Genomic DNA, 25,524 nt, shown 5'->3' with positions numbered 1-25,524 from the left:
CTGTCCCACTCTTGGTGTCAAATAGGGGGAGGTCCAACAAAGGTTTGACACAGACTCTGATGGATACATCTGGCCCTTTTTATCTACTGTTCACTGAAGCCTCATCACAAATGTTCTACGTGGAAGGGTGGGTAGTAAGAAGCCATTCTTACGGAAATGTGGAGAAAGGATAAGGTATTCCAGATTATACAAACGTTTCACTGAAAATCAGTGGCAGCAGGTCACATGGGGTAGTAAGACAGAAATGTATTGTTTTAGTTCAAATCATTTCAGTATGTATGTAGGCAATCAGGAGAGAGTTGAAACAGTGAATGTCTACAGACATCTGTAAAACACCTTGGAGGCTCTGTCTTGATTTGGGGCTACATTTCAGCCAGTGGTGTTGGGGAACTTGTCAAAATGAATGGAATTATGAACACAGAGAGGTCCCTTCAGTTTTTCATCCACCATGCAAGATCATCTGGAAAGCATCTGATTGGCAGCAGCTTCATTTTTCTGCATGACAATCACTGAATGTAGTAAAGGATTATCTACTTCCCATTTAAATTGTAAAAATGTAAATAAATGAGAGTGGGTTAAGACTTTTGCACATTACTTTAAATACTGGTACCGTGATTCCAGTGACTGCTGTAGTTGTGTAATTATGTTTTTTTTCCTCTAGGAAAACAAAGATTACGCTTTCTGTAACAGTTTTGAAACAATCTTTCAATTAATTTTCTCTGGTTAAAATCGATGACTGTATAACTGTTTTCTACAGTCATTGGTTAAAATAGTCCATGAAGGCCTCGCGCTTGTTATTAACCACAGTTACGACAGCTTCTGAATGCAACACGCAGGAAACTCGTGACGCAGAACGTCGCTCCGCCCGCAGCAGCAGGCAGTGGTGCTAACATCTTCAGTTTTTAGCCAGAAAAAGTTACTGAAGGAGCGCGTTGATCTCCTATGAGCATAGACACTGAGCTGGACAGACTGTTGACTCTGGCCAAGAAGAGAAATGGAGAACGGTACGTCCTCAACCGGTGACGCCCAGCTGGACCAGTCTATACGGCAGTGGCTGCAGTACGACAAGGTGAGCTGACAGCTAGCGTGCTAGCTCATAGTGCTTCAGCTTTGCTGTAGTCATCAAACACATTCAGGGTTATCTTTGTACGAGCGATTTTATTTATTCTCGGGCGATTACGAAGATACATGAAGATTCCAGTTAGTAACTTTGTGAGTTTAGTGGTGTCCTTGACTGGTCCTTTCATTTAAGCATGCATCAATGAACTTTTTGTGATAGTGCTCAATTTAGATTTTAATTTAAAGTTGTAAAAATCTGCTACTTGTTTACTATAATAAGTTGATATAAGTTATATTGACTTGGGTTTCAATGTATCTGTATTTTCTGTTAAAGAAGTGCCCATTTCCCACGAATTACCTCAAATCAAGTATCTGCCATTGAATTACTAAATACATGATTATTATGCCTAAACCAAGAAGCGCAAAGAAGAACTGGATTCTTCTTTCTCTGTGAGAATTAGATGATAGCCTGTTAATAGACTGGATAAGCATAACAGAAAGTAGATCTGATCTGTCATTTGAAAGCAGAATCTCATGTGTCTTAGATCTCGGCTTATAAAACACTGTAAAGGAGGATGTCCAGTTTCTTTAGCATTGTTTTGTCTCAAATCACCACGGACTTTCTGCTTGACCATCACCAATTTGCTAGAAGATTTTATGGTCTAATATTTGGACATATATAATGATCAGTGTGAAATTTCAGCTTCATATGTCGTTTACTTTTCAAGATGTATAGTTCTGAAAATTATCTCTTGATTCATTTCCACCATATCTTTTTTTTCACATTGCGAAATCTGAGGCCATGTTTGAGCATGAATCAGAAACTATTAAAGATAAAAGCCTGAAATTTTTCACATTCTCACCTTAAAATGAACCAGGATGAGATGGATCAAAAAATGTCTGATTATGACTGGTTAAAGAATAAATAAATATAATTCGGGTTACTTTCTTTGTTTAAAGTCCAACATTTGAACACATAGTAATAATTGGAAAAGAAAACTTTCTGAATGGGACATAGATGTATTTTACAAAAATGGCAAATAAAACTTTGTCAACATGAAAAAAATGCTGTTTTCATTCAACTTTAATCTGGATGGAGCAAATATGACAAATTTTTCTACAAAAGCAAAAATATAAGTAGGTCCTCTAATCCAAATAACGCAAAATTCTGGAGTTTAATCTACATTCAATTCTAATAATTTCACATCAAACATTACATACGCCCAAATTTTAAACCATAAACTTTTCAGGGACGTCAGATGTGGACGAACAGAAAATATTGTAGAAATTTGACGCTTTGAGATGAGAAAGACCCTTAAGCATTTTAGCTAGAAACCGTCATAATTCAAACTCTTTTTTTTTTTTTTTTCTTAAATAATCTTTGTCAGCGATTTTACATCCAACCAACAAATCAAGTCAAAGAAGCCCTTGTTCACACAAAAATAGAAGAAGTCGTTCTCCGGGTTGCGTAACTCGTGACCACTCCACGAACACTGACCTGCCCTCCCCTACTAAATTAGTTTGAAGCTATTTTACTTCCAAGAACACGAGAGCTAAATTAAAGTCATCATAGAGCCCTTTTGACATTTCACCCTACAGAATTAATACTGATCTGCAAGGTTTTAACAATTACAGGTAGTTTTTCTCTACTTCTCCTCCTGTCTTACGTGTAAAATTAAACCAGTTGTGGATTTCATGGTAAACTGAACTGACCCTACTTTATGAAGCCAGTCATCTGCTTGTGAGTGACCAGTGGTGTTCCCCAGAGCTCTGCTCTTAGACTTCTCTTATCTTAGACAGAGAAGTTTCCACTTGGGTTACGTATCCACAAACATTCATCACTGCAGGTTTGCTTTCTTTAAAGCCAGAAGTCAACTTGTGCTTGTACTCAAGTGTCTGTTGTTACTGAGTCTTTTTCATTTTAATGATTATAAATCCATAACCCTCTGTTTGGTCCCCAAACGTTTGTCCAAATTTTGCAGGAGACTCTTCCTCCTCCTGTCTGCAAGCATCAGTTATTCCTAATATTATATTTATTTTTAATATTTACATCATTATTTTTATAAATACTACAAAATAACAGAATTATTTAGTGGAAAATAATTTGAAATTATAAATCAGTAAAACAGAATATGACTCAGATTTTATAATAACCCAGTCAGCTGCTGGTCATACATTCTGGTATGTTGGTCATTACTGAAACAGAACCAGTCACATGGTCTTAACATGCTTACAACACAAATGTATAACCAAACTAACCCGGCTACTACCCGACTATCAGACCTACACAAACACAGTCATTCTTGGCCTTAAAGACATATGGGATGTCACAAATTAGGTCACACTGGAAAAAGACCCCACATTCATTAGTCTTGAGATAGTTGTGTTACAGCGGCTTCCTCAGGGGTCCACGTGGTCAGGAGTGCCGTCCTGTCTGGACGTTCTCGTAGTAATTCCTAAGTAGACTGATTCTTACCCTCTAAACTTTCCTGTTGTCTATAGAAGCTTTTGTGTTGGGTTTTTTAATGCTAACTTTATCATCAAGTGACAACACTGTAGACAAGATTTTAAATCTTTAATTGTGTTCGTTTATTTATTTATTAATTTGTGGATAATAAAACATTTCCCTTCCCCAGAACCCCAAAACGAAATCCATGGTGCAGGATATGGTGAAAGAGGGAAACATGGAAGCTTTGAAGAAGTGTTTCTCCTCCAGGATGGAGTTTGGCACAGCAGGTCTGAGAGCAGCCATGGGGCCTGGCATATCCTGTATGAACGACCTCACTATTATTCAGACCACACAGGTGGGTCGATACTGCAGCTCAATACGTTTCAAGTCGCATGCAAAGTTGAATGTTTCCGTTTTTGATTTTTAGTCTTTGTTTTGTGAAGAAGTTGAGGAATGCGAAGTATTTTATTGTCACCCAAAACCCCCCAAAATCTGTTTCACACTTTATTTTATAGCTGAATTTAAGATCGTATAGATTGCTTTATAGCACTTCATAGTTTATTCCTGAGTTGCTGCCTGCGTGTGAGTCAGACCTTCCCCTTAGTTCTTTTCTGGCTCTAGAATAATGGAGATTGCTGTTTTTGCACTGAAGATCTGACACTGCAGGATCGTGAAACTATATATACAAGCAGTCCTTCAAATCACTGATTTGTATAAAAGCTAGCTCAGTTTTATGATGATTGCTTTTATTCATATTGTTCTGAATATATATCCAACTTCATGTTCTATAATTATTATTTTGTGATTTTTATCTGATTCATTACATGATTGAAATTGTTATAATCCGGGTTAAAACCCATCAATAGTTTGTGCCTTTTTTGTGAGAGGTGCTGTGTGTATATATATTTATTTATATTTAAAGTTATAATCAACCATTCTCAAGATCTTTCTCTTGTATCTTCCGATCGTTTCCTCCCTGACAGGGTTTCTGTTGCTACCTGGAGCAGAGTATTGGGAACCTCAAAGAGCGAGGGGTGGTGATTGGGTACGACGCTCGCGCCCACCCTCCCAGCGGGGGCAGCAGCAAGCGTTTCGCCAGCTTGGCTGCGGCTGTATTCATCAGCCGAGGAGTCCCTGTCCATCTCTTCTCTGACATCACCCCCACGCCCTTTGTGGTAATCACTTGGTTTCCTGTGTTTTCATCACTTGGGTGTTTTTTTTTTTTTGGATGTTGCAACACGTATTCAACACAGTCAAAAAAAATTAAAGCAAATTCCAATTTAAAAAAAATCCTCTCACTTTCCTTCAGTGTACAGTGCAACATGTTGCATAACACATGTAGCAGTCATCAGATTATGTTCACTTTGAAGAAAGAGGATCTGTGATTAGCAATTTAGTCTTTAGACATCAATACCACTTAAGTCTTGTTTGTATTTCCAGGTGATTATTCAATATATCTATTTATCCACTTATTTTATTCAGTTTTTGCTCAATTTTCCTGTTGCATTACTTATTTTCCTTGTGTAATAGTGAGAGCAGCACGCAATATTTATCTTGTTTTTATATTGCACTTTCCAAAGCCAAGCCGTAAAGTGCTAGTCCAGCATGTGAAAAAAATAACTTTTAAGAGAAGATTTTAAAGACTGCCTACCTCAGATGTTCAGTCAGGGAATTCTGTATGGCTTAAGCAACAAGCATAAAATGTTTCAATCACTTCTAAAGCTATGAAGTCGTCAGTGAAGAGCTGCAAAGGCTGCTGTAATGCACCCTCTCCTTCAGCTACGTGTTAGAAGCCTAGCAGCTGCATTTTCATTTAATAGTAGCCTGTTTATGTTACGCTGGCTTACGCTGGTGTAAGTAGTCAACTCTGGAAGAAATAAAAGCAGGACCTTGTTAAGTCATGCTGAGATAGGAGTGAATGGATTTTAGGTGTCTGTCTAAGCTGGATGAAACAGGACTCCATGAAATTTTAGACACTGTGAATCAAAAGATGTCAGATTCAAAGATTAGCCCTGGGTATGAGCCTACTTAGACCAGAGGAAAGATCCACAATCATTCAGCCTTAGTGAAAATGTAGACTATATCTCTGCAGGATTTGCCCAAAGGCCAGCATGCAAACACACAGCAGTGGTTTAGGCCCGTTCTCAGTAGGCATTCATCGATAAGTCAACCAAATATTAGTATTAGCCAATATCTGCCTTTTTCTACTGATGTCAGCCCCTCAGCTTAAAAATGTCATTTGCTGATGACAGTGATATTTATCAATCTGTGAATGTCACATCAGGTTTATGCTGCTGATGTTTTTCCATTATAACACTTTTATAAGCATAGCCCCAGAATTTCATAAAAGCGTTTTCCTCATTCTCACTTTTTCATCCTGATTTTATCTTTCACTGCAGTTTTGTGGGAAATAAAATCTTTGTGTAGCACAGTTTTGTTGTGAGTCTTCAGACAAAAAGGAAAACGAGGGAAAATGTCATTGAGCTGCTCAAATTCACCTGATGTTCTCCCAAAGTAATTAAAAAAAAATTAGATTGACATTTTCCTTAAGTGCACCTTGATCACGAGTAATTACCTCCATGATGGCGTTATAGCAGAAAACATTTGAACCATTTGGCTCTCAGTAGAAATGAATACATTCCCTCATAGTAACCAACTATAACATTGTTTTATTAGTAACATTTTCAAATAGGCTTTCTTTGTATTTCTTACTTTTTTCTTTTTTTTTTGCTTCTGCATGGTGTTCTTAAAATATTTATCATATATGAGGTACTATTGTCTTTCTCTCATTCTCATTGTAGCCTTTCACAGTTTCCCACCTGGGTCTGTGTGCTGGTATCATGGTGACGGCCTCTCACAACCCCAAACAAGACAATGGCTACAAGGTAAGACCTCATCATTGTCTTGTCTTTCTTCCTTAAATGCATCAATAGCTTACTGATAGTTTTATTTATAATCTCTGCTAATTTAAAAATTACGAAGTTCCAATTTCTTTCCCATAAATTTCTGAAACATTTAGTTTTTTCTGGTTTTGTCCTAGGTGTACTGGGAGAACGGTGCCCAGATTGTGACTCCTCATGACAAAGGTATATCTAAAGCCATTGTGGAAAACCTGGAGCCTTGGCCTGAGTCGTGGAACACGGAGGAGGCTATGAAGAGCACTTTGCTCAAAGACCCCTATCAGGATATTAACACAGAATACTTCAAAGCCATCCAGAAACACTGCCATCACAGGTGCTGCATAGATACACAACTTGCTGAGCAGCATGTACCATTTAAAACATGCTAGCGATTCTACTGTGTAATGTTTTAAATGCATAAGCTGCCATGTAGGCCGTACAAGTACATAATGCTTCGAGGTAGAAACTGTGGATATTCATAAATCATGTTTTGACTTTTTTTGCAGGGAAATAAACAAGAAGTCAGAGGTGAAAATTGTGCATACATCTGTGCACGGTGTTGGTCACACGTTCGTCCAGTCAGCATTCAAGGCTTTCGATCTTCGTCCTCCGTACGCAGTGGAGGAACAGAAGGATCCAGACCCCGAATTTCCCACCGTTAAATATCCTAATCCTGAAGAGGGAGAGGGAGTCCTGGTGCGTAGTCAACATTTGCCACACCCAATCATATGTGCAGTTGTGTCCGTAGGTTTTTGGACAGTGACACAGTTTTAATGTTCACGATCATGGTGGATTTTAAATCAGATCATCAAGATGTGATTGAAGTACAGACGGGGAGTCTCGATTCAAGGGTTTTTACAAAAGTATCGCATTACTGTTTAGGAATGACAGCATAGCCCTGTACACTTAAGAGTTCATCCTGCGCCTGTTTCTCTTTGTTTGACGATGACACACCTTCCTCTTTGAGAGTATTCTTGACATTTTGTGAAGTTGTTTTTCTTAACTAAGGAAATAATTTTGTAATCATGCACTTATTTTTCTTGTATTGAGAGTTCCAGTGTACAGAAACCAAAATGAAAGTTTAACCCTCGAAAGTAACTCCAGATCTTTTTTCTGCCTCTATTTGTCATAGACTAAAGGAGAAGGCCTCACCTAGCAATGAAACTGCTTGCCAGTAACGTGTCTATGTCTAAAAATGGCCGTAATTTCTAAACAGTTAATACAATACATTTGTTAAATTCCTTAAATTAAAGGGGAAAACACTTCAATCATATCTGGATTCTTTGATTCAAATCTTCTGTGGTGGTGTACAGAGGCAAAACTACAACAAATGTTTCACTGGCCTAAAACATATACAGCTGACTGTAGTAGATGACTGGTTTTGGTTGATTGTGTAACAAGTGATTGGTTGTTCTTGCAGACATTGTCATTTGCACTGGCAGAGAAGGAGGGGGCCTCTGTGGTGCTGGCGAATGACCCTGATGCAGATCGACTGGCCATTGCTGAGAAGCAGGAGAGGTGTGTTTGTGTGCATGTACAGCTTTAATAGTGTTTGCAGCAGAGTTTGACACAAACTCATTGGGCAGGTTTATTAGGGTTGAATGAATAAAAATTATGGTGACCCACACATTTTAGAGCTACTCAGGACCTCCAGCTGCTCAGTTCTGGGTCTTCTTTGTCATTGTTTTACATGATGATGATTTCATCTTTTCAGTTGGTGAATGATCAGACCACTCTGCACCCAGACTCTTGTAATAAATGCAGTGTGTAGTTTGGCATCATCTTGCTGAAATATGCAAGGCCTTCCCTGGAAAAGATGTCTAGATAAGAGCATGTGCTACTCTAAAACCTGTATATACCTTTTAGCATTGATCATGCCTTTCCAGATGTGCAAGGCACCAGTTCACAGATGCAGCCTTTTGAACTGACTGCTGATAACATGCCGGATGGTCCCTTTCCTCTTTAGGCTAGAGAACAAAATGTCCATTTTTTTCCAGAAATAATTTAAAACTTCTATTAATCTGACCGTGGATCAGCCTTTCTGGATCATCTTCATATGTAGCTTCTCCTGATTAAGCTTTAACCTGAATTTGTGTAGACGGCGAGGTGAACAGAAGGGGGTTTCTGAGCCCATGCAGTAATTTCCATGACAGATTCATGCATGTTTTTAATGCAGTTCTGCCTGAGACCCACTGAAGATCACAGGCATCCAATACTGACTTTTGGCCTTTTTCACGCGCACATAGATTTTTCCAGATTCTCATAATCTTTTGATGACATTATGTGTTGCAGATGAGAAGATGTTAAAAGTCTTCACAATTGTTTAACTGAGGAAGATTATCACAGTTTGTAAATGCAGCTTTTTGCAATTTGGTGAATCTCTGTCCATCTTTACTTGTACGAAACTCTGCCCTCTCTAAGATCTTCTTTTTATACCAACTTATGTGACTGACCTGCTGCAATGTAACAGTTTAAACATTGCATATTACAGAATGCTTTGATGATCACAGATCGATGACCCTCTGCATAAGGTATGTTAGCTTGCCTTCACTTCCATAACCTCTGTCTGTGTCTGTGTTAGTGGACGGTGGCGTGTGTTCAGTGGTAATGAGCTGGGAGCATTGCTTGGCTGGTGGCTATTTCGCTGCTGGAGGGAGCAAAACTCCGACGCTGCTGCTGTGAAAAACCTCTACATGCTGTCGAGCACCGTCTCATCCAAAATACTGCGCGCCATTGCCCTGAAGGAGGGATTCCACTTTGAGGTAACAAAGTTGTTTTTAAAATAAGATCAGTTAAATTTCCCCATGCATCAAAAGATTCTGTAAGATGGGCCTAACTGGAGAGGAGTGCTTGTATGGAATTCCTGCTAGTAATCGTATTTAGAAGAAACTGAGATAAATAAAAAAAAAAAAAAAAAAAAAGGGCTATGAGACTATTTAACAATACTGTTTTAGGTTTCACCACCGCACGTGTTTCAGATTGAATGTTTCAAACCATTCTCCGTGGTTACTGTTAACCAAATTTCTTACACAATGTTTGGACAGGAAACACTAACAGGGTTCAAGTGGATGGGTAACAGAGCCAGAGACCTTTTGGACCAGGACAAGACCGTGCTGTTTGCCTTTGAAGAGGCCATAGGTATTATCACACGCAGCACACACTAAAGTTTAAACTCAACCTAAATCTAAACCTTTCAAAAACTTGCTTGAGGATTAAAAAATAGCCTTAAAGTGATGGCAGTAATGAAACTGAAATGTATAGTCTCCTGTTGGTGAACTAAACTAGATATATAAAGTGCACAGTGACATGGAAAAGTAAAGTTACTATGAACGGTTAAGTGAGAGGTGTGTGAGCTGATCGCTGAAAGACATGAAGTTAATTTTTAACTTCTTTTGGGCCTTTCAGCTTCAGAGACCTTTATCCACAAACGTCTTCTGCTGTGGCAGCTGTCAGCAGCCACGGCGTTTCTAAACAGCTACCTGTGTCTATGAAAGTAAAGAAAGCTGGTTCCTCATCTCATAGTTTAACCAAGAAGTGGCAGTTAACAGGAACAGAGGAGGTTAAGTTGAGATCTGTAAGACCAAAAAAGGGAGAATTGCTTGTAGGTTTGCTAAGAAGACCAAGGACAACCCCTGTTTAACTGCAAAAGACCTTCAGAATGAGTCACCAGCAGTGCACTGAGGACTAAACAAATATGACCTTTATGGAAGTGGATGAGCTTTTTGGCTGTAGTTGTTTCCACTTGCAAAGCTGAAAGTATTTGAGTGGGAGAGGGAACAATAGATCCAGTTTGATATCAGCGAATAATTCTGGAAGCAAAGGTCACACCATTTCATCTCTGACAAGGAAAGTATCACAAACTCACCTCAGACTTCACAGTGGACTAATTCAAGAGGTGCAAGATGATGCAGAGCTCACAGTCCCCTGAACTAAACACCACTGAAAACTGTGACCAAAGGTTGCATCATTACTGTGAATAGAAATGCTTCACTTTCTTTGTGCCGTCCTGAAGTATACTTGCATGTACTGATACTGAAATATTTCTGTGGAAAAAAACAAAACAAAAAAACAGTTGCGCTTTACAAGTGAATCTAATCACACAACGTAGCGCAATCTTAGTAATTTGGTTAATGAAAATATGAGTCATCAAAATTAAACATGTAAAAACATCAGATTCATGTGATGTGATCTCAGTCTTGATTATTAAAAGGTTTGAGCCGCGCTGACAGTCAAACACAAAGGCTGAGTTAAAAATAAAAGTTGTTTGAGGTTAATACGATTGTTAGTAAGTCCAACACACACATACAACATAACAGCATAGTTTCCAGCATTCCTATATAATAAGATTATGATACTATAATTGGAATCTCATTCCTTTGGATACACTGCTACTAAAAGAAGTGGCAGCTGACTACAGCAGCTGGAGGTTTATATAGTCTAAGTGAACTCTGTGTGTGTGTTGCAGGGTATATGTGTAGTCCCTCTGTATTGGACAAGGATGGAGTGAGCGCTGCAGCCATAGCAGGAGAGATGATTTCCTTCCTGGCGACTAAAAAAATCAGTCTTTCTCAGCAGCTCACTACAATCTATGAAGAGTAAGATGCACACACTTGCGTACATTTCACCTTAAACTTTGAATAACCTAAAACTGCAGGCTCTAGCTCTGTCTTTGATTATTTCTTATCATCAGGTATGGCTACCACATCAGCAAGAACTCTTACTTTATCTGCCATGACCAGGAAGTGATCCGCAGTCTGTTTGAGCGTCTGCGCAACTATGGTGGCACAAAAGACTCGTATCCCACCGAATGTGGTCGTTTTGCCATCGACGCTGTGCGAGACCTGACCACCGGCTACGATAGCAACCAACCCGATAAAAAAGCTGTAAGGGCACAAACTTCACACCTGCAGTTCATACACTGAGAGCATAACAAACCTCTTAATTACACATTATAATTGTGTAAGAGTTTCCTTTTAAAACAGTTGTTAGTTTTAAACTGCAGAAGTTTTGTGTTTTTTAATTTTGCTCGTCTTTCCAGTTTTATTTATTTCAGTGTGTCTCTCCCTCTGTCCATCTAACACTCCTTCCTCTCCTCTCTCAGGTTCTTCCCACGTCTAGCTCCAGTCAGATGATCACCTTTACCTTCTCTAATGGGGGTGTGGCCACCATGAGGACCAGCGGCACAGAACCAAAAATCAAATACTACACTGAACTCTGTGCTCCTCCTGGTAACAGGTAGGTTACTTTAGAGGCAAAGCTAGTATAAGCAAACTATAGAACTGTTACATTTTTCTACAGCCTGCAGAATGGCTTTATACATCTTCTTTTGTCTGATATCAGCCCAAAGGAATTTAATGATGAACAAAAACTTTTTTTTTTTTTTTGTAGGAATAAATAGTTGCTTTATTTTCTCTGAAGATAAAGAAAATCCACAGTTTGAAATGTCATAACTGAACAGTGCAACTCTAGTAATCCCTCATAAATGTCAACGGGTTTTTTTTGTCTCTAACAGTGATGTGCCGCACCTGAAGAAGGAACTGGATGACTTGGTTGATGCCATCATTGAAAACTTTTTCGAGCCAGATAAGAATAAGTTGCAGCCAAAGCCACAGTAGCGCAGATGGGTCTGTAACAACAAGCAGGACAAGCTGGGCTTAATATCTCTGACCAGCATGCCACATGTTGTCTGAATTCTCCAGACGAGATTCTTTTTAATTCTGGCTTTACATCAATTCATAAACATGTTAGTGACAAGTTAACCATGTGGCTCTTTTACAATTTGGAGAAATCACGTTGTTGTTGATGATAATTAGTCATTTTAAAATGATCTCAAGGGTCATGTGTTCCTATATTTTCAGTAGTCAAAATGTTTCACAGCTTCATGTTTTTGTTTTTTAAAATTCAGTTTACCTCAATGCCGGAGATCTTAAAGCGCACAAGTCCAACCATCTTACACCCACAGCCATTCCTGTTTTCACACTATTATGCTTTCTGTATTTCCTGTTTTGATGACATGCATTCCACAGTGTGCTTCAGCATCATTTGCTTTGCTGCTAATGTCAAGAATTAGAGGAGTGTGTAAATGAGAACATTAAAAGTTTATAGCGCCATCAAGTGGAGACACCGACTCCTCGTTTCTTCATACTGTATAATAAAACGTTAGAAGTCAGAGGTTTTTTTGTTTTTGTTGTTGTTTTAACTTATTTTCAGTTTATTTGTTCTCCATCAAATGAATTTAATGTGCGTGTTCCGGTATTCTTCATGCTGAAAAATACAACTTTACTAAATAAAGATTTCTGACTGTACATGTGGAGGTAAACGTGAAGTAACAAAAAAACACAAAAAACGAGGGGACACACTATCGATCTGTTTTGTGAGTTCCACGACGCGCACAGTTGTCGCCCCTGCATCCTTCGCCAGCGCGCACACTCAGCATGCACTTGTCATGCCCCATCTGAGTACAGAGGCGAGGAGGACGGTAGGATTTGGTCTATCTATATTTAACTCGAGCTGAAGACGGCTCGAGCTGTGTAAAGGGCTCTCTCTCGTTCCTCTGTCTGTAGGCAGTTACTCTTACACTATAAGATTTCTCTCGGTGGTGGTTCTGCCGCTAGCCACGACAGACCGGCGTAACCGGGACAGGTAAGGAAGGAGGAGAAGATGAAAATGTTAAACTGATTAAAACCGGACGTTGTGCGCGTTGGGAATCTCGGGGTAAACAATATTTGTGCGCGATTTGCTCCCCGCACAACCCCCGTGCGTAAAAATAAACGGCTACGTGCGTAAAATGACCAAAACCCCGTTACGATCCGTTGTTTGCCGCCCGCTCCTTGTATAAAAAATAGCTTTCACTTCCGCGTGATGCTCTCGAGCAGCATACAGATCTTGAACGTAGCACCGCTGATGAAGTTAACGATTTATTTATATTAAGGCAGGTATGAAAACGTTTGACTTTTGCTTTTTCGGGACTTTAACGTGATCGTTTTGGTTAAACGGACAATGTATCTTTACTTAATCTTGTACTCGTGTCCTAATATTCTGACGTTGTTGTGTAATTTCTCACGGATTTTAAATGAAAAACGTAATGTGCAAACACAGGTGAGCGGTTATGTAGAGCTGTATGATTAGATGGAAGTGAGGGGGTCCCTTTCCCCTCTGTGACAACTAACCGGTCAAATATGATATTTGAAGGATTACCATCATTTGTTTGTGTGTCCTTGAGAATGTACCACTGAGTCTCTCACACACACAAATCAGGTGATTCATAGCGTCCTGGGGAAACTGGCCTCATTCTACACTAAAAGCAAAGTCGAGCAAACATCAAGCTACAAGATTAAGTTCTAATTTGCAAAGTAAATGTTTGTGTAGCACATTTGTGTTCATTTGAAATCTCATAAGATCAAGCTAGATTGCAAATGCCTGCGGCTGTCCTTTCAGCTGTCTACTGGCTCTGATCTCTGATCTCTAACTGATATTTTGTAGGTGAAGTGGAGGCAAGCAGATGCCTCAGGTCACAGACATCATGGAGGGTCTCTACTTTGAAGTGAAGCCAAGAAGGAGTGAAGCTCTTGGACCAGGGAGCTCTGACAAACCCCGTTATAATCTAACTCCAAACCACCGCTCATGTCCTTCACTTTCACATCTGACCTCTGCCACGCAGTGTCTTCAGAAGCTCGGGAGGGAGAGGATTGCATCATGGGGGGCAAAGATGGAGGTGGAAGGAGAGGAGGACGAAGTACGATACAAACTGACCATGATTGGTTTTCGGAAAGTCCACCATTTGACCACCATGGCTATGCTACCCTGGGTGGTGGCTGAAATCAGCAGGTCCCAGCCCGGTGAGAGGGAGCAAGGTGGTGGGGTGCAAGCTGGGGGGTCTGGAGGTAGACAGCTGGGTCCTACTTCACGCAGTCAGACAGTTTTTCTGTGTGTGTCAGCATCAAGGGTACGATGTGTGTCCACGCTGGGAGAGAGCCTTGTATGGGACCCTCTGACACACACAGTTCTGTTTGAATGTCTTCCTCACCATGTGACCAAGCTAATTCACAACAGCCAGGAGCCCAGTAGCTTTGCCTGCCTGGTGAGAGGCACACCGACTTGTGCCTGCTATGTCTTCCAGTGCCAGTACAGAACTAAGGTATGTATAAGTGTGTGTGCATGTGTTCTTGGATTTAATTACTTCAATCAACAATCGGGTAGAGCGTTTGAGGCTGTAGAAATAAACTACACATGTATGCAAAGTTACAAAACAAAACGTGTTTCACAATAACACAGAACAGCTTCAGAGCTATGGTAAATAAATGCACATGAGCCAAATTAGAAATCCAAAAAAGTCAAAGGGAGTTCTCTCACGACAAGCAACAGCATATGTCAACCACAAACCACAAACATATCAACACAAGCTCAGCTAGTAAAAGTATATGGAAACACAGCATGTCAGATAATCTGGAGCACCAAGGTACAGATGAGAATGACACGAGAACTGGGGATCACCAGCCGTGTGACGACCTCTTCCTTATGTTTGCACAAATGACAAAAAGCTGCCTGAGCATTCAGTGTGACCGCATCAGTATTTATTATGACAGCCCACAGAGAGAAACTGGATCTGGCTTTGGCTCGCTTGCGGCCCACATGCTCCGTGCTTTTATTCCATTCAGCAACACGAGCAAACACAGACGTGCATTTGATCCACTAACAGTGACACACTGAGGACCAACACACCCCTGACCTGTAGTCCTTTTACCTTTCCTCCACATGACATGCATGGCCAAAAGCCTGCGTGTTCAAAGTGAAGTTGCAGCTGGTGTTAGATCAGGCCCGAGACATTCGATAGCATGCCATGCCCAACATGCCAGAGACTTAAAAGAGTTGGCCAGATTAGGAAGATGGAGACAATGAAGGGTACTCGATGTGAAACGTGATGAGTCAGAGAAGTCAAAATACAAAATGTCACATGTGCACCGCAAGAGAAATACCAGCACGCTTCAGTTATGCCTACAGCCATCATTTACTGTGTGGGGTAATGTAAATATCACTGAGTGTACATCTGTCTTAAATGCACACATGAGTTCTTCAGCACTTGCACAGCGGCTGCAGACGTGCCTGGATACGCCTGTCTGTTTTGTTGATCATGAGAAAATGAGCATACTTTACATGAAACGTGCAGGATGTGAAACAACGTTACCATAGAGATCACTTCCTGTCCCACAGATCCTGTTATGATGTTATGTTTGCAGCAGAGTGAGCGCTTGTTGTTTTCGTTACCTTTTCCAACATGTGACCATGATGATGTCAGGCTGACCACCTGTTGCTCAGGCTTCTCTCGCAGTTACATACATTCTAATTATAAGTGGCATCTCTACGCAGTGCTGCAGGGCTTTAAATAGTGAGATAATACAGTCTTTTCTTTAGTGTTTTAAATGTTGTCAAATAAGTTTTTATTAAGCAGAATAAAAGTGCATACTTTACAGCAAGATGGGAATCTAGAATGAACCCTCACCACCAAAAGCACAAAAATCATCAGATTTTGAGTCAAATTAATTTTACATAACCTTACATCACAGACTTCACCCTGCCTCTCGCCCTATGACAGCTGGGATAGTTGGGCAGGAATGAGACAAGATAAGTTTCTAAATCTTGTGGAGGATCCGGATCATCTGGAACAAGGCACAGACAGCCAGGGGAAGAGAGAGGCATCAGGACAGATGAATGTCAGCACACTGAAAATAGGGCAGAGGAGAGGAAATGGGGAGAATATGGGAGAGGGAGCTTTGAGGACAGCAATTAATCTAATCTCATCTAAATTAGGTGCAATACATTTAATGGGAATGAGACCTGGATTCATAAGCCTCAGCACAAATCCTGATATTCTGATTCCAGAGGAATTGACCGGCTTTGGATAAGGGCATCCAGCCTTGTGTTTTCTTTTCAACTGTGAGGATAGACAGGAGCTGAATATGCTGTGGAAATTACACTGTAATTGTGTTAAAAGATTTGAGAAAATCAGACAGGTATGAGAGGGGCATGCCCAGTCACAAACTGTGTTTCATCCAAAGCATCTCACAGTCTGATGGTGGAAGACGGAGCTGGAAAAAAGTATCTCTGCAACAGGCATGGATCGACTGAGAAAATGACACAGTTGTCAAGAGTCTCTGTTCAACCTGCTGTCTGAGCTGTGTCAGCCACACACACAAACACACACAATATCGCTCTTTGCTTCTGGGGTTATTGTCACTTTCAAGTGGTGAAGTTGAGAGCGCAATAACAGCAGTTTCACACAATTTGACACATTTCTCAATGTGTCAAATTGACACATTTCAGTTTGGACTGTTGTGATATGAAATGTGCACCTGAACATACCAGATCAGGGTTGGTTCATGGCTTTCTGGCTTTCTTTATGAGAACCGTGCCAAGTAAAACTTTTGAATCAGAAAAAATATCTGTATTTTTTTCTTTAAGCACATTTTCAGAGTCAGAGAAAATAGAAGTTCCTGTTCACTGCAGGGGACAAAGAATGTACCACCATGAAGGATTTGTTCTTGTTGCTGCATTAGTGGTTCCTCTTGGCTGGTTACACGGTTATAATTTAACTGCCTCCGGACAGGAAATGCAGCTCTCTGCTCCATGTTGTGCCATGTCATACTGTTATCGCAAAAGAAGCTATTATATTGGATCTCCATATCTGCAACTGAAAAACTGTAGAGTTGCTTAACAGTGCAATTGAATATACACATCCACGTTTTTAGACCACTAATGTTATAGACATTTAAGGTAAGTGTGTTTTTAGATGGTTGTCATTACTATTTCAGGAGTAACACTCTGTTACAGGTGCCACTGTGCTTTGCAGTTTCCCTTGTGTGTTTTGTAAATGTTTGCAGGGACATGGGATCTTTTTGTGGTTAAAAATGAGACATTATGGGAAAAAGAACCACCAGCACTAAATTTAAGTACCTCAGCAAGAAACATAAACTTCCTATTCTCTATCAAGGGAGAGAAATGATCTCAGGAGGTCGGTGGGGCCTCCCCTTTCTGCTGAACTAGTAAATAAGAAAGTAACCACTGGGTGTCACCACAGAGGTGTCTAAAAATCAGTGTTTCGGTGTGAAAATCTGTTTGCATGACTTTGTATTTGTTGCTGTGCTTTTGTGTGATTTCAGCTTTAAATTTACCTTTTACAAGCCAGCTTCTCTTCACTGTAACTGGTGTCCCTGTGCAATCTGTGATTCGTCTGACGAGTCGAGAGCAGAGACGAAGGTTTGTTTTGTTTGTCAGGTTTCATTTGTTTCTTGTATCTTGGTTGAGAGATGAAGCACAGGGAGATATTATTACATTTTGTTGCAGCTCCAGATCACTTGCATCAAAATGACTAAATAAGACCTTAGAGGAGAATGTGCTCTCTGAGTGCCTTTGTGTTCATTAGCAAAGTTACTAAACCTATTTTTCCTTTAATGTATGGTGGTTACTAAAGAATAGATACTACAGTGCTAGACTGTTTTTATTGGCATCTACTAATTGAGGAGTTACCACCATTGCACTTACAATATTTTATTTCTTGCTTCGTTGGTAATAAAAAGGTAGCATTCATGAACACCAAGGGTTTGTTTTAATCACTAATAGGCTACCATTTGTAATGCTGAACAGTAATTTGTGAGAGACTTTGTTGAATAAAATGCATTGCTTTCTTTGGATATAAATTGATGACTAAGCTATGCATAATAAATAGACGAATACGATTTTCATTACACAACTTCCCATTTTATCTTATTTTTATGGGACTGTTATTTTTGCAATTTCAGAAGAATAATTTTAATCCACATTCAGCGATTCAGGTTTATTAGATATCAACAGTGAATGGTAAAAATGCTATTGCACTTTAATTAATCAGTGCTTAAAATACCTGATAAATATTTATAGGGAGGTTTTCATAACTACCTTTTATTTAATCCTATAACTGTATTATTGTACAAGCCGTCCACTTTTCTAGGCTGTGAAAAGTAACTAGTTTAAAATGCAGTGTGGTGCTCTAGCAAACTTCAGTATCATCTAACGTTGGTTGTTCGGCGTGACAAAACTGTGTCAAATGTTGACTTTGACGTTAATGAAGACTTGAAACTTTTGCGCCACGAGTGTGCTTTTCATCCCAAATTCTCCTTCAGTGGCACTCCCCAAAGGCTGTGCATTCCTGGGTGGAAATGTTGTTTATATAACGTCATGCCGACAAAAATAACAGATCTGCATTCTTGTAACGGTAATGGGAAATCCACCCTAATTTCTGCCGCCGAAACTTTGACTGCTCCGGGACAGGAACTGTGTCCATTTTCTCAATACGCGGAGGAGGATTTGGCTACGACTAATCAGACGCAGTCTGTGGTGAAGGGAAACGGAAGTTACCTATTTGCTTTCAAAATAAAACAGAAATTTCGTTAAAGAGTAAGGGATTTACACGTTGAGCGCTGGAACTGTTTTATTGCGAAAGTGTGTACCGGAAGCTGAATGATCTTACGCTTGCGAACCTAACGGCGAACGAACAGTAGGATCCACCTCGGCTTCAGGGAGAAAAATCAACTTTCCAATGAAATGATATTGAAGCGCTTCGCGCTGGCAGGGACGAGTTACGGAGAAGTAACAATTCAGATTTAGTTTTTGTCAAGTTTATGGCGGATGGGATGAAAGCGCGATTCCAGCGATTCAGCCTGTTCAACAACAAACAAGAGTCGAGAGATGTGAGTGGAGTTTGAAGGCGTTGTTTTACTTTGTGTGTCATGCTAAAGTGGACAGTTAGCTAACGTTGAGTAAGCTTTTACATTAGCTAAATTTTCGCAACCTGTTGTTAGCTTTCGTCTGTGGTGGCCTTAGCCTTTTAAAACGACTCCAGCAGAATAGTTGTTACATGTCTAGTAATGTTTTGTGTAGCAGTTAATGTGTTTAACACCAAATAATTTCGCTACAACCTTGATGTACAGGCTCGTCTTTATTCCAAATGTGCTTTGCGTTGTAGTGACTACTGTACTTCATCCTGTCAACTGGATGCTACCGTTCAGTTCATTGTGACCCTACCATTGGTTCGGGTGTAAAATGTTAGCTTTGGGTGGTCATTCGGGCTCATGCAGTTCACAGAAGTTTGATTGAAGCTGGAAAGTGTAATGTGTATTTACAATAGATAAATATGTCTACTTTTGAAACTTCCTCTAAAGTTGTCAGATCAAAATTTCACCTCTACTATGGTGCTTTCATGCGTGTGAGGCCATCTATAGATGTGTTTGTGAGTGAAAATAAGTTGAGTTTGAATGTCACATGCACTGTCAGTAATGTATTTACTTTATTCCCTGCAGAGTGCCAAGAATTAAGGCATGAACACCTCACCTTTTACTCTTCAGAAATGTGATGGGGCTTTTGACACTTTTTTCCTTCTAATTTACATAATGGGTCTAATAAATAATTTGTAAGTGAATCGTCATTCTCCTTACAAGTTTAGAGAAAGATCACTGTGGGGGAACGTTGCTCTTCCCGTCCTCACTCACAGTATTGTTTAGCATAAACCATAACTGTGCTTAAGCACTCCAGTAATAAAACAGGGTTTTTCCTTTCCTAGATGATGTCAGAGCTCCTGCTTCTGTAAATTGTAGGTTACTAATTGTCAGACCCTTTAAAGAGCCAAATACGTGAAAATCCAGTCTGCTTAGCTGCTGCCAACTCAAGCCAAATGTAGGTGTATGTGAGCGTGTGAGTGACTCATGGCGATATCACCTCCAGATCCATTGTGCTCCTGCCAGTGCTGTAGTCCTGGAACAGGAGGCATGTCTTGTATGGCATATTAGTCATAAAGTCTGTCATGAGCTATTACGTCGGCAGTCTGTCTCTTTTGAAACTGCTTTGATTGCATGCAAGCTCAAAAGCTCATACTGAAGTGAAGCTCAACCTTTGTGCTGTAAAATATCAGGGACATTTTACAGAACCTTTGTCACAGCAGCCTTTTTTTGCATGTTATGGTAGGTTGTGGGATTCGTTGGTCTCAGGATCTTGTGTCTGCTTTTTGCTGATGATGTGGTTCTGTTTGCTTCATTGAGCCATGACGTTCCTTTTGTACTGTGGAATTTGCAGGCAAGTGTTAAGAAGCTGAGATGAGAAGTAGCACCCCCAAGTCTGGGGTGAGGAGTATAAATGCGTTGTTCGCAAGTGATGCTGACACTGTCACTTCACTAGTTGATTGATATTCCCGTGCCTTCGGGAGTGACTGAAAGAGTAAGATCATGCATAGAAGCGGTGGAAGTGAGCTTCCTCCGAAGAGTGTTTCAGCTCAACCTTAGAGGTAGGGCGAGGAACTATCATTCGGGAAAGGCATCGAAAATGTCCAGTTGAGGTAACGCATCTGATCAGGATTTTTCCTGGGTGCCTCCAAGGTGAGGTGTTTCCAGCATATCCTATGGGGAGGAGGTCTCAAGGCACAATGGAAAGATTAATCTCTCAGCTGGGTTGAGAACAGGGGAGAGGGAGCTCAGACTGCTGTCCCTGTTACTGATCACATGAATTAAAGCTCTGAACCAAAGCAGAAAATAACAGCTGTGTTTTACCTAGAACTTCATGTCAAAATAGCTGGTGGGAAAAAGGTTGATTTTGATATCAGTAGAAGTGGGAATCTTTTACCATGATAGTAACTCATTATTTGTTGAGTTTTGATTAAAATTATTCTTCAGGTGGAACTGCTAACAAGTATTATCAGGTTATTTTGAACCCAATTCTTTACAGAGCTTAAATTTAACCTTCTCTGGTAAAACAGCTGATTTCTGACTCAGCTTGGAAAGTACCGCACGCAGCCTTTTATTTTTTGACCAAATAAAAAAAACAAAAAAAACCCCCAGAAGTGATTGAAGTTAATGATTATCTAAACTGTCCAAGAGAGCCTTTAGAGTCCCCTTTTCCTTTTTGGCCACCTGCCTTTTCCTCCCTCATTTTATGAGACTTGGCTGCTCTTTTCATGTGACACACTCCATGCTCTGTAGCAAAAACAAGCTAGTAAATAACATGTCCTTGTGAACTGTCAGACTGCTTTTTGCCTGTTTGTCTGGGAGTCTGTATCTAACCATGTCCATTCAGTGGCTGTTTGCCTCTTCAGTCACTCTGTCAGCTCTAACATTTCCACGCTACAGACATTCAATCTTCTAAGATGAAAACATTGAAGGTGTCGGGGATCTTTACTGACTTAATTTATTCTCAGTCAAGAGTTCACTCTGCACTGCGTTTAAACAAGTCCTTACATTCTGGGCTTGTTGTTACTATTGAATGAGCTCATTGTCAGGGGTTGTCTTTTGTGCTGAAGTAGTTTTTCAGTCTGTTGAAGTGATGTCAATATGTTGGAAGCTTGTGGTTAACCATTTTCAACCATATAAAATTGCCCTCTTTCTCCTCATTGCGCTTCACTTTCCGTCAGCAATGCTTCTCGTTTCTTGGTTATACATTGAACTTTGAACTTGGCAGAGCTCCACGAGGCACAAGACTCAAGCACATGATCATGGGAAGCAGAGAAGTGGGACTTTCAGCTGCCTCGTCATCTTTGTTGTTCATTTTCATGTGTCTTGCTGGTGCATTAGTGGGTTTTAAGGGGCATTTCTCCTTAAATTGTAATGTTTTTTCCCAGCATTTCTAGTTTGAATCATTCAAGTTAAACGTCTGTTTAGGCTCAGTCTGTGTTTAAAGTGAAATTATCAACAAAATGTTTTTTGGTTGGGTTTTTTTTTTTCCCCTCCTCTCACCCCCAGTTATGGCAGATGGCTGCCCCTTCCTGAGTCTGATTCTGCTGGAGGTTTCTTCCTGTTAAGTGGAAGTTTTTTTCTTTCCACTGTTGCCAGAGGTCATCTGATTTTGTGGGTTTCCTTGGTTTTCGCTGTTTTATTGTAGGATCTTTACCATACAGTATAAAGAGTCTTCAGGCAACTGTTGTTGCAATTTGGTGCTATATAAATAAACCTGAATTGAAATCAAATTGAAATTATTTTTGTTTTAGAATACATATTGTTGGGTTAAAAATAGATACTGTCCTTTGGAGTATAATTAATTAATTTAGTTATATACATTCATCATGGTTTTAAATTGCACTGCTGTGTTTTAGTTATTGGATTTTGGTGGTAAACCAATGATGTGAGTCTCACTGCACTGGAGTTCCTCAAAGTTATAAATAGCCCAGGGGTCAGATAGTTCTGAAAGTCTAGCTATAAAAAATATTTAAAAAAGAACTTTTAACTGAAAAATATTTCCATATTTATAGATTCTTTTTAAAAAGATTGTCAATGAGATTATTGTTTTAAAAGTTTCTTATAGGGGCCTCTTTGTGGAAAAAAAAATACATTTTTACAATATTCCTCAGGCGCTTACCCACAATTTTGTCCTGGTTCATGTTATATTCTGATGTTTGAGGTTTATTTTCTCTTTCTGAAAAACACCAACAGGTTTGTTTTGTTTACTGTGCCGACCTGCAGCTTCTCTTTTGCTGTCTTTCTTGTGTAACTTCCTCCTTTTTTGAGGCCATTACTACAGTACTTCTTTTTAATTGTGGTATGGTGTGGGACATCAAACTTTTTCAGTTTTGTTCCTCTGTGAGAGGCCAAGTCTGTGGGTCACTGCCTGAGGCCGTCCAACTGCCTTCCTGTCTGAGATCGGCTTCATGTAAACGTTCCACTGTGAGAGATAATGTGTGCTGTGTGCCTTTAGCAAGGGCTGCACCCTCACAAGCAAAACTTCTGTCAGCTTTGCTTCAAACCTCCAAAACAGATGTGTTAGCATGCTACGAGAAGTATGGAAGAGGAAGGAAGCAGTAGAGGAGTACTCACCAAAAGGTTATATGAGAATAGATTAAAAAGCATGATGACATACAAATGAATTTGACTTTTCATTCACCAAATTTAAATTGAGCTATATTTCTAGAAAGCTGTTTACTGGATTTCTGCATTAAACTTCTAAAAACTATAAATATAGCTTTAGCTGTTTGTCATTCGCCAAATTACGCAGGAATCTCTGCTTCCTAGTTATGTGAAGTGCATTTTACAAGGCAGTGACTACCTGATGTAGAAGAGGGCGATAACATCGCCATGCCGTGCAGTTAAACAGGTTATCAATTACCAAGTGCAGAAAAAATGAAACTCAAGTTGTGTGTAGAAATACAGTAAGATAAAGTCTTAACAAGGACAGTAAAGAAGTGGCTATTCAGTATCTTTTGTCACAGAGAGACACAAAAGAAGTCGGAGGAGGAGAGCCATTGGCAAGGACTAAATGTATCTGTTGGTTGAAGTGTTTCAGAGTCGAGCAGTGAAAGCAGGAGGAAGAGGAAGGGGGGGGGGGGGGGGTGCAAAGCAAAGAGAGTCTGTTGTTAGTGGACAGATAGCAGACTTCACTCTCATGCCAGAATGATTAAAAGCAAGTAGGCAGTAGAAAGCAGAGAGTGAGAAACATGGTGTCTAGATTCCTGTGTGAGTGAGTGACAGTCAAAGGAGGAAAGGAAGCTCTGTTTCAAGAGAGAGGACCACAAGATACTCAAAATGATATATAACAAGTATCTTTGAGTCTGAATAAGTAAAGGGACAAATACATTTTAAAAAGAAAGCATTTATTAATTGTGATGGATTGCTGCTGCAGTAACTAGGTTTGCAGTTGGTCGTAGTGTCATTTTGGGGTATTTTTTTCATTTCCCCTGCTGATTAAGTTATTTATTTGAGTGATTCAAGCAAAAATGTAGTTGAAAGAAATATAGTACTGTGCGTAGGTCTTGATTTGGCTCTCATCTCTATATTTTACTTCCAAAGATTCAGACTTTATTGCAGTTTTTATTGTGGCCTTGACAAGTAGCTCTCCAGACTTTATGAAGGTATGTCAGTTTTTATTTGGACATTGGCTGCTTTTTCACTCATTTTCAGTCCGAATTATGTGCTGATCTCAGCGTGGTGTACAGTCTCTCTTTAAAAAATTGAGGAAAATGGATAAGGGCAGGACAAAAGAAGAAGTGGCAACGCTTACAAAACTATATACAGCACATGAAGAGTATCTGAAAGTCATGTCATTGAGATATAGGAGAGCAGCAGAAACCTGGCACAGGACCTGAGAGATGCATCAGTCTCATCAGAAATGGTCTCAGAGGAATGGAGGCTGTCAAGAAGGCATCCTTAAGGAAGAGACACAGGGAGAAAAGCCTGAGGTATGCCAGATGACTCAAAAGCTGGACTGAAAATCAGTGGGAACAACTTTTCTGGCGTTATGAATATAAATTTGAACATTTGGTTTGAATTGTTGCCAGTGTGTACTGAGGTGGTCAGAAGAGATGTACAACAGTGAGTATCTGTTGCTATCTGTAAAACACCATGTAGGCTCTGTAATGGTTTGGGGTTGCATTTCAGCCAGCAGTGTTGAGAATCTTTTAAAAATTAATCTTGAAATTAGTTATAGGATAAATTTGTTGCTCGTGTGCTTTTTTTTTTTTTTTTTTTTTTTTTTTTTTTTAGCGGGGGATTCAACTGGACCCAGTACTTAACTTGTATCTGTATGCCATATATTCAAGAAGAAGAAATGCAGTTGATGGTATTTAGCTGCATTTAGATGCAACTGGAGAGCAAAAAAAAAGCTGGAAACCTGGGAGTAAGAAGTAGCCAAGGATTGCAAGTCTGAACTAGGGCTGCCACGATTAGTCGACTATCAAAATCGTCGACGACTGATTTAATACTCGACGCGTCGTTTGAAGCTTTGTAAGATCACAAAAGACGCAGGAATAAGTAGTAGGATTTAAGAGTGTAATAACGGACTGAAACAGAAGATGGCAGCACTGCATGTACAAGGATGCCAGCTGGTGTTTAAACCTCGAAGAAGAAGTAGCTCTGTCCCAGAATTCATAGCGCAGCCCAGCTCAGTTTCCAACAATGGCGGCAGCTAGTTAGTTTTAATATTACTCTTATTATTCTTTCTGGGTCACAAAATAAACGTTTAACATATTTCAGGCAAGAATGTAACTGTGTAAACCTCAAATACCTGCTCAGTTCATCAAGACACCACATATTTTTAAAAGCGCTCCCACGTTTTCGGAGACGTCTGTTACCCACCAGCTCGATAGCTAGCCGGGGGCAAGGCTCACTAGAGCCC

At 39.9% G+C, this 25,524-nt stretch overlaps 2 protein-coding genes across 9 annotated transcripts in view; both read left to right on the top strand.

Moving 5' to 3' along the window:
* Window positions 1-821: 821 nt before the first annotated feature.
* pgm2 (phosphoglucomutase 2) lies at window positions 822-12,577 on the top strand. Its single transcript, XM_040024345.1, has 13 exons — window positions 822-1,069; window positions 3,696-3,863; window positions 4,492-4,683; window positions 6,310-6,393; window positions 6,549-6,742; window positions 6,915-7,104; window positions 7,829-7,926; window positions 8,990-9,170; window positions 9,453-9,546; window positions 10,874-11,003; window positions 11,099-11,291; window positions 11,510-11,643; window positions 11,921-12,577. The coding sequence occupies exons 1-13, from the start codon at window positions 995-997 to the stop codon at window positions 12,021-12,023; spliced, it is 1,836 nt and encodes a 611-aa protein (XP_039880279.1). The 5' UTR covers window positions 822-994; the 3' UTR covers window positions 12,024-12,577.
* A 106-nt stretch (window positions 12,578-12,683) lies between these two features.
* The window catches only part of tbc1d1 (TBC1 (tre-2/USP6, BUB2, cdc16) domain family, member 1), a 50,784-nt gene continuing 37,943 nt past the window's right edge, over window positions 12,684-25,524 (top strand). Inside the window, exons 1-2 of one of the 8 annotated variants that reach the window (XM_040024335.1) lie at window positions 12,684-12,886; window positions 13,891-14,545. In XM_040024335.1, the coding sequence (XP_039880269.1) occupies window positions 13,910-14,545 (636 nt within the window). In that variant the 5' untranslated portion in view covers window positions 12,684-12,886; window positions 13,891-13,909. The other 7 variants (XM_040024333.1, XM_040024334.1, XM_040024332.1 and 4 more) reach the window with 7 other exon arrangements.

Source organism: Simochromis diagramma, unplaced genomic scaffold, assembly GCF_900408965.1.
Source record: "Simochromis diagramma unplaced genomic scaffold, fSimDia1.1 OVJJ01000302.1, whole genome shotgun sequence".
NCBI lineage: Eukaryota > Metazoa > Chordata > Actinopteri > Cichliformes > Cichlidae > Simochromis > Simochromis diagramma.
The sequence above is the reverse complement of the archived record's forward strand: the minus strand, read 5'-3'. Positions and strand labels throughout refer to the sequence as shown.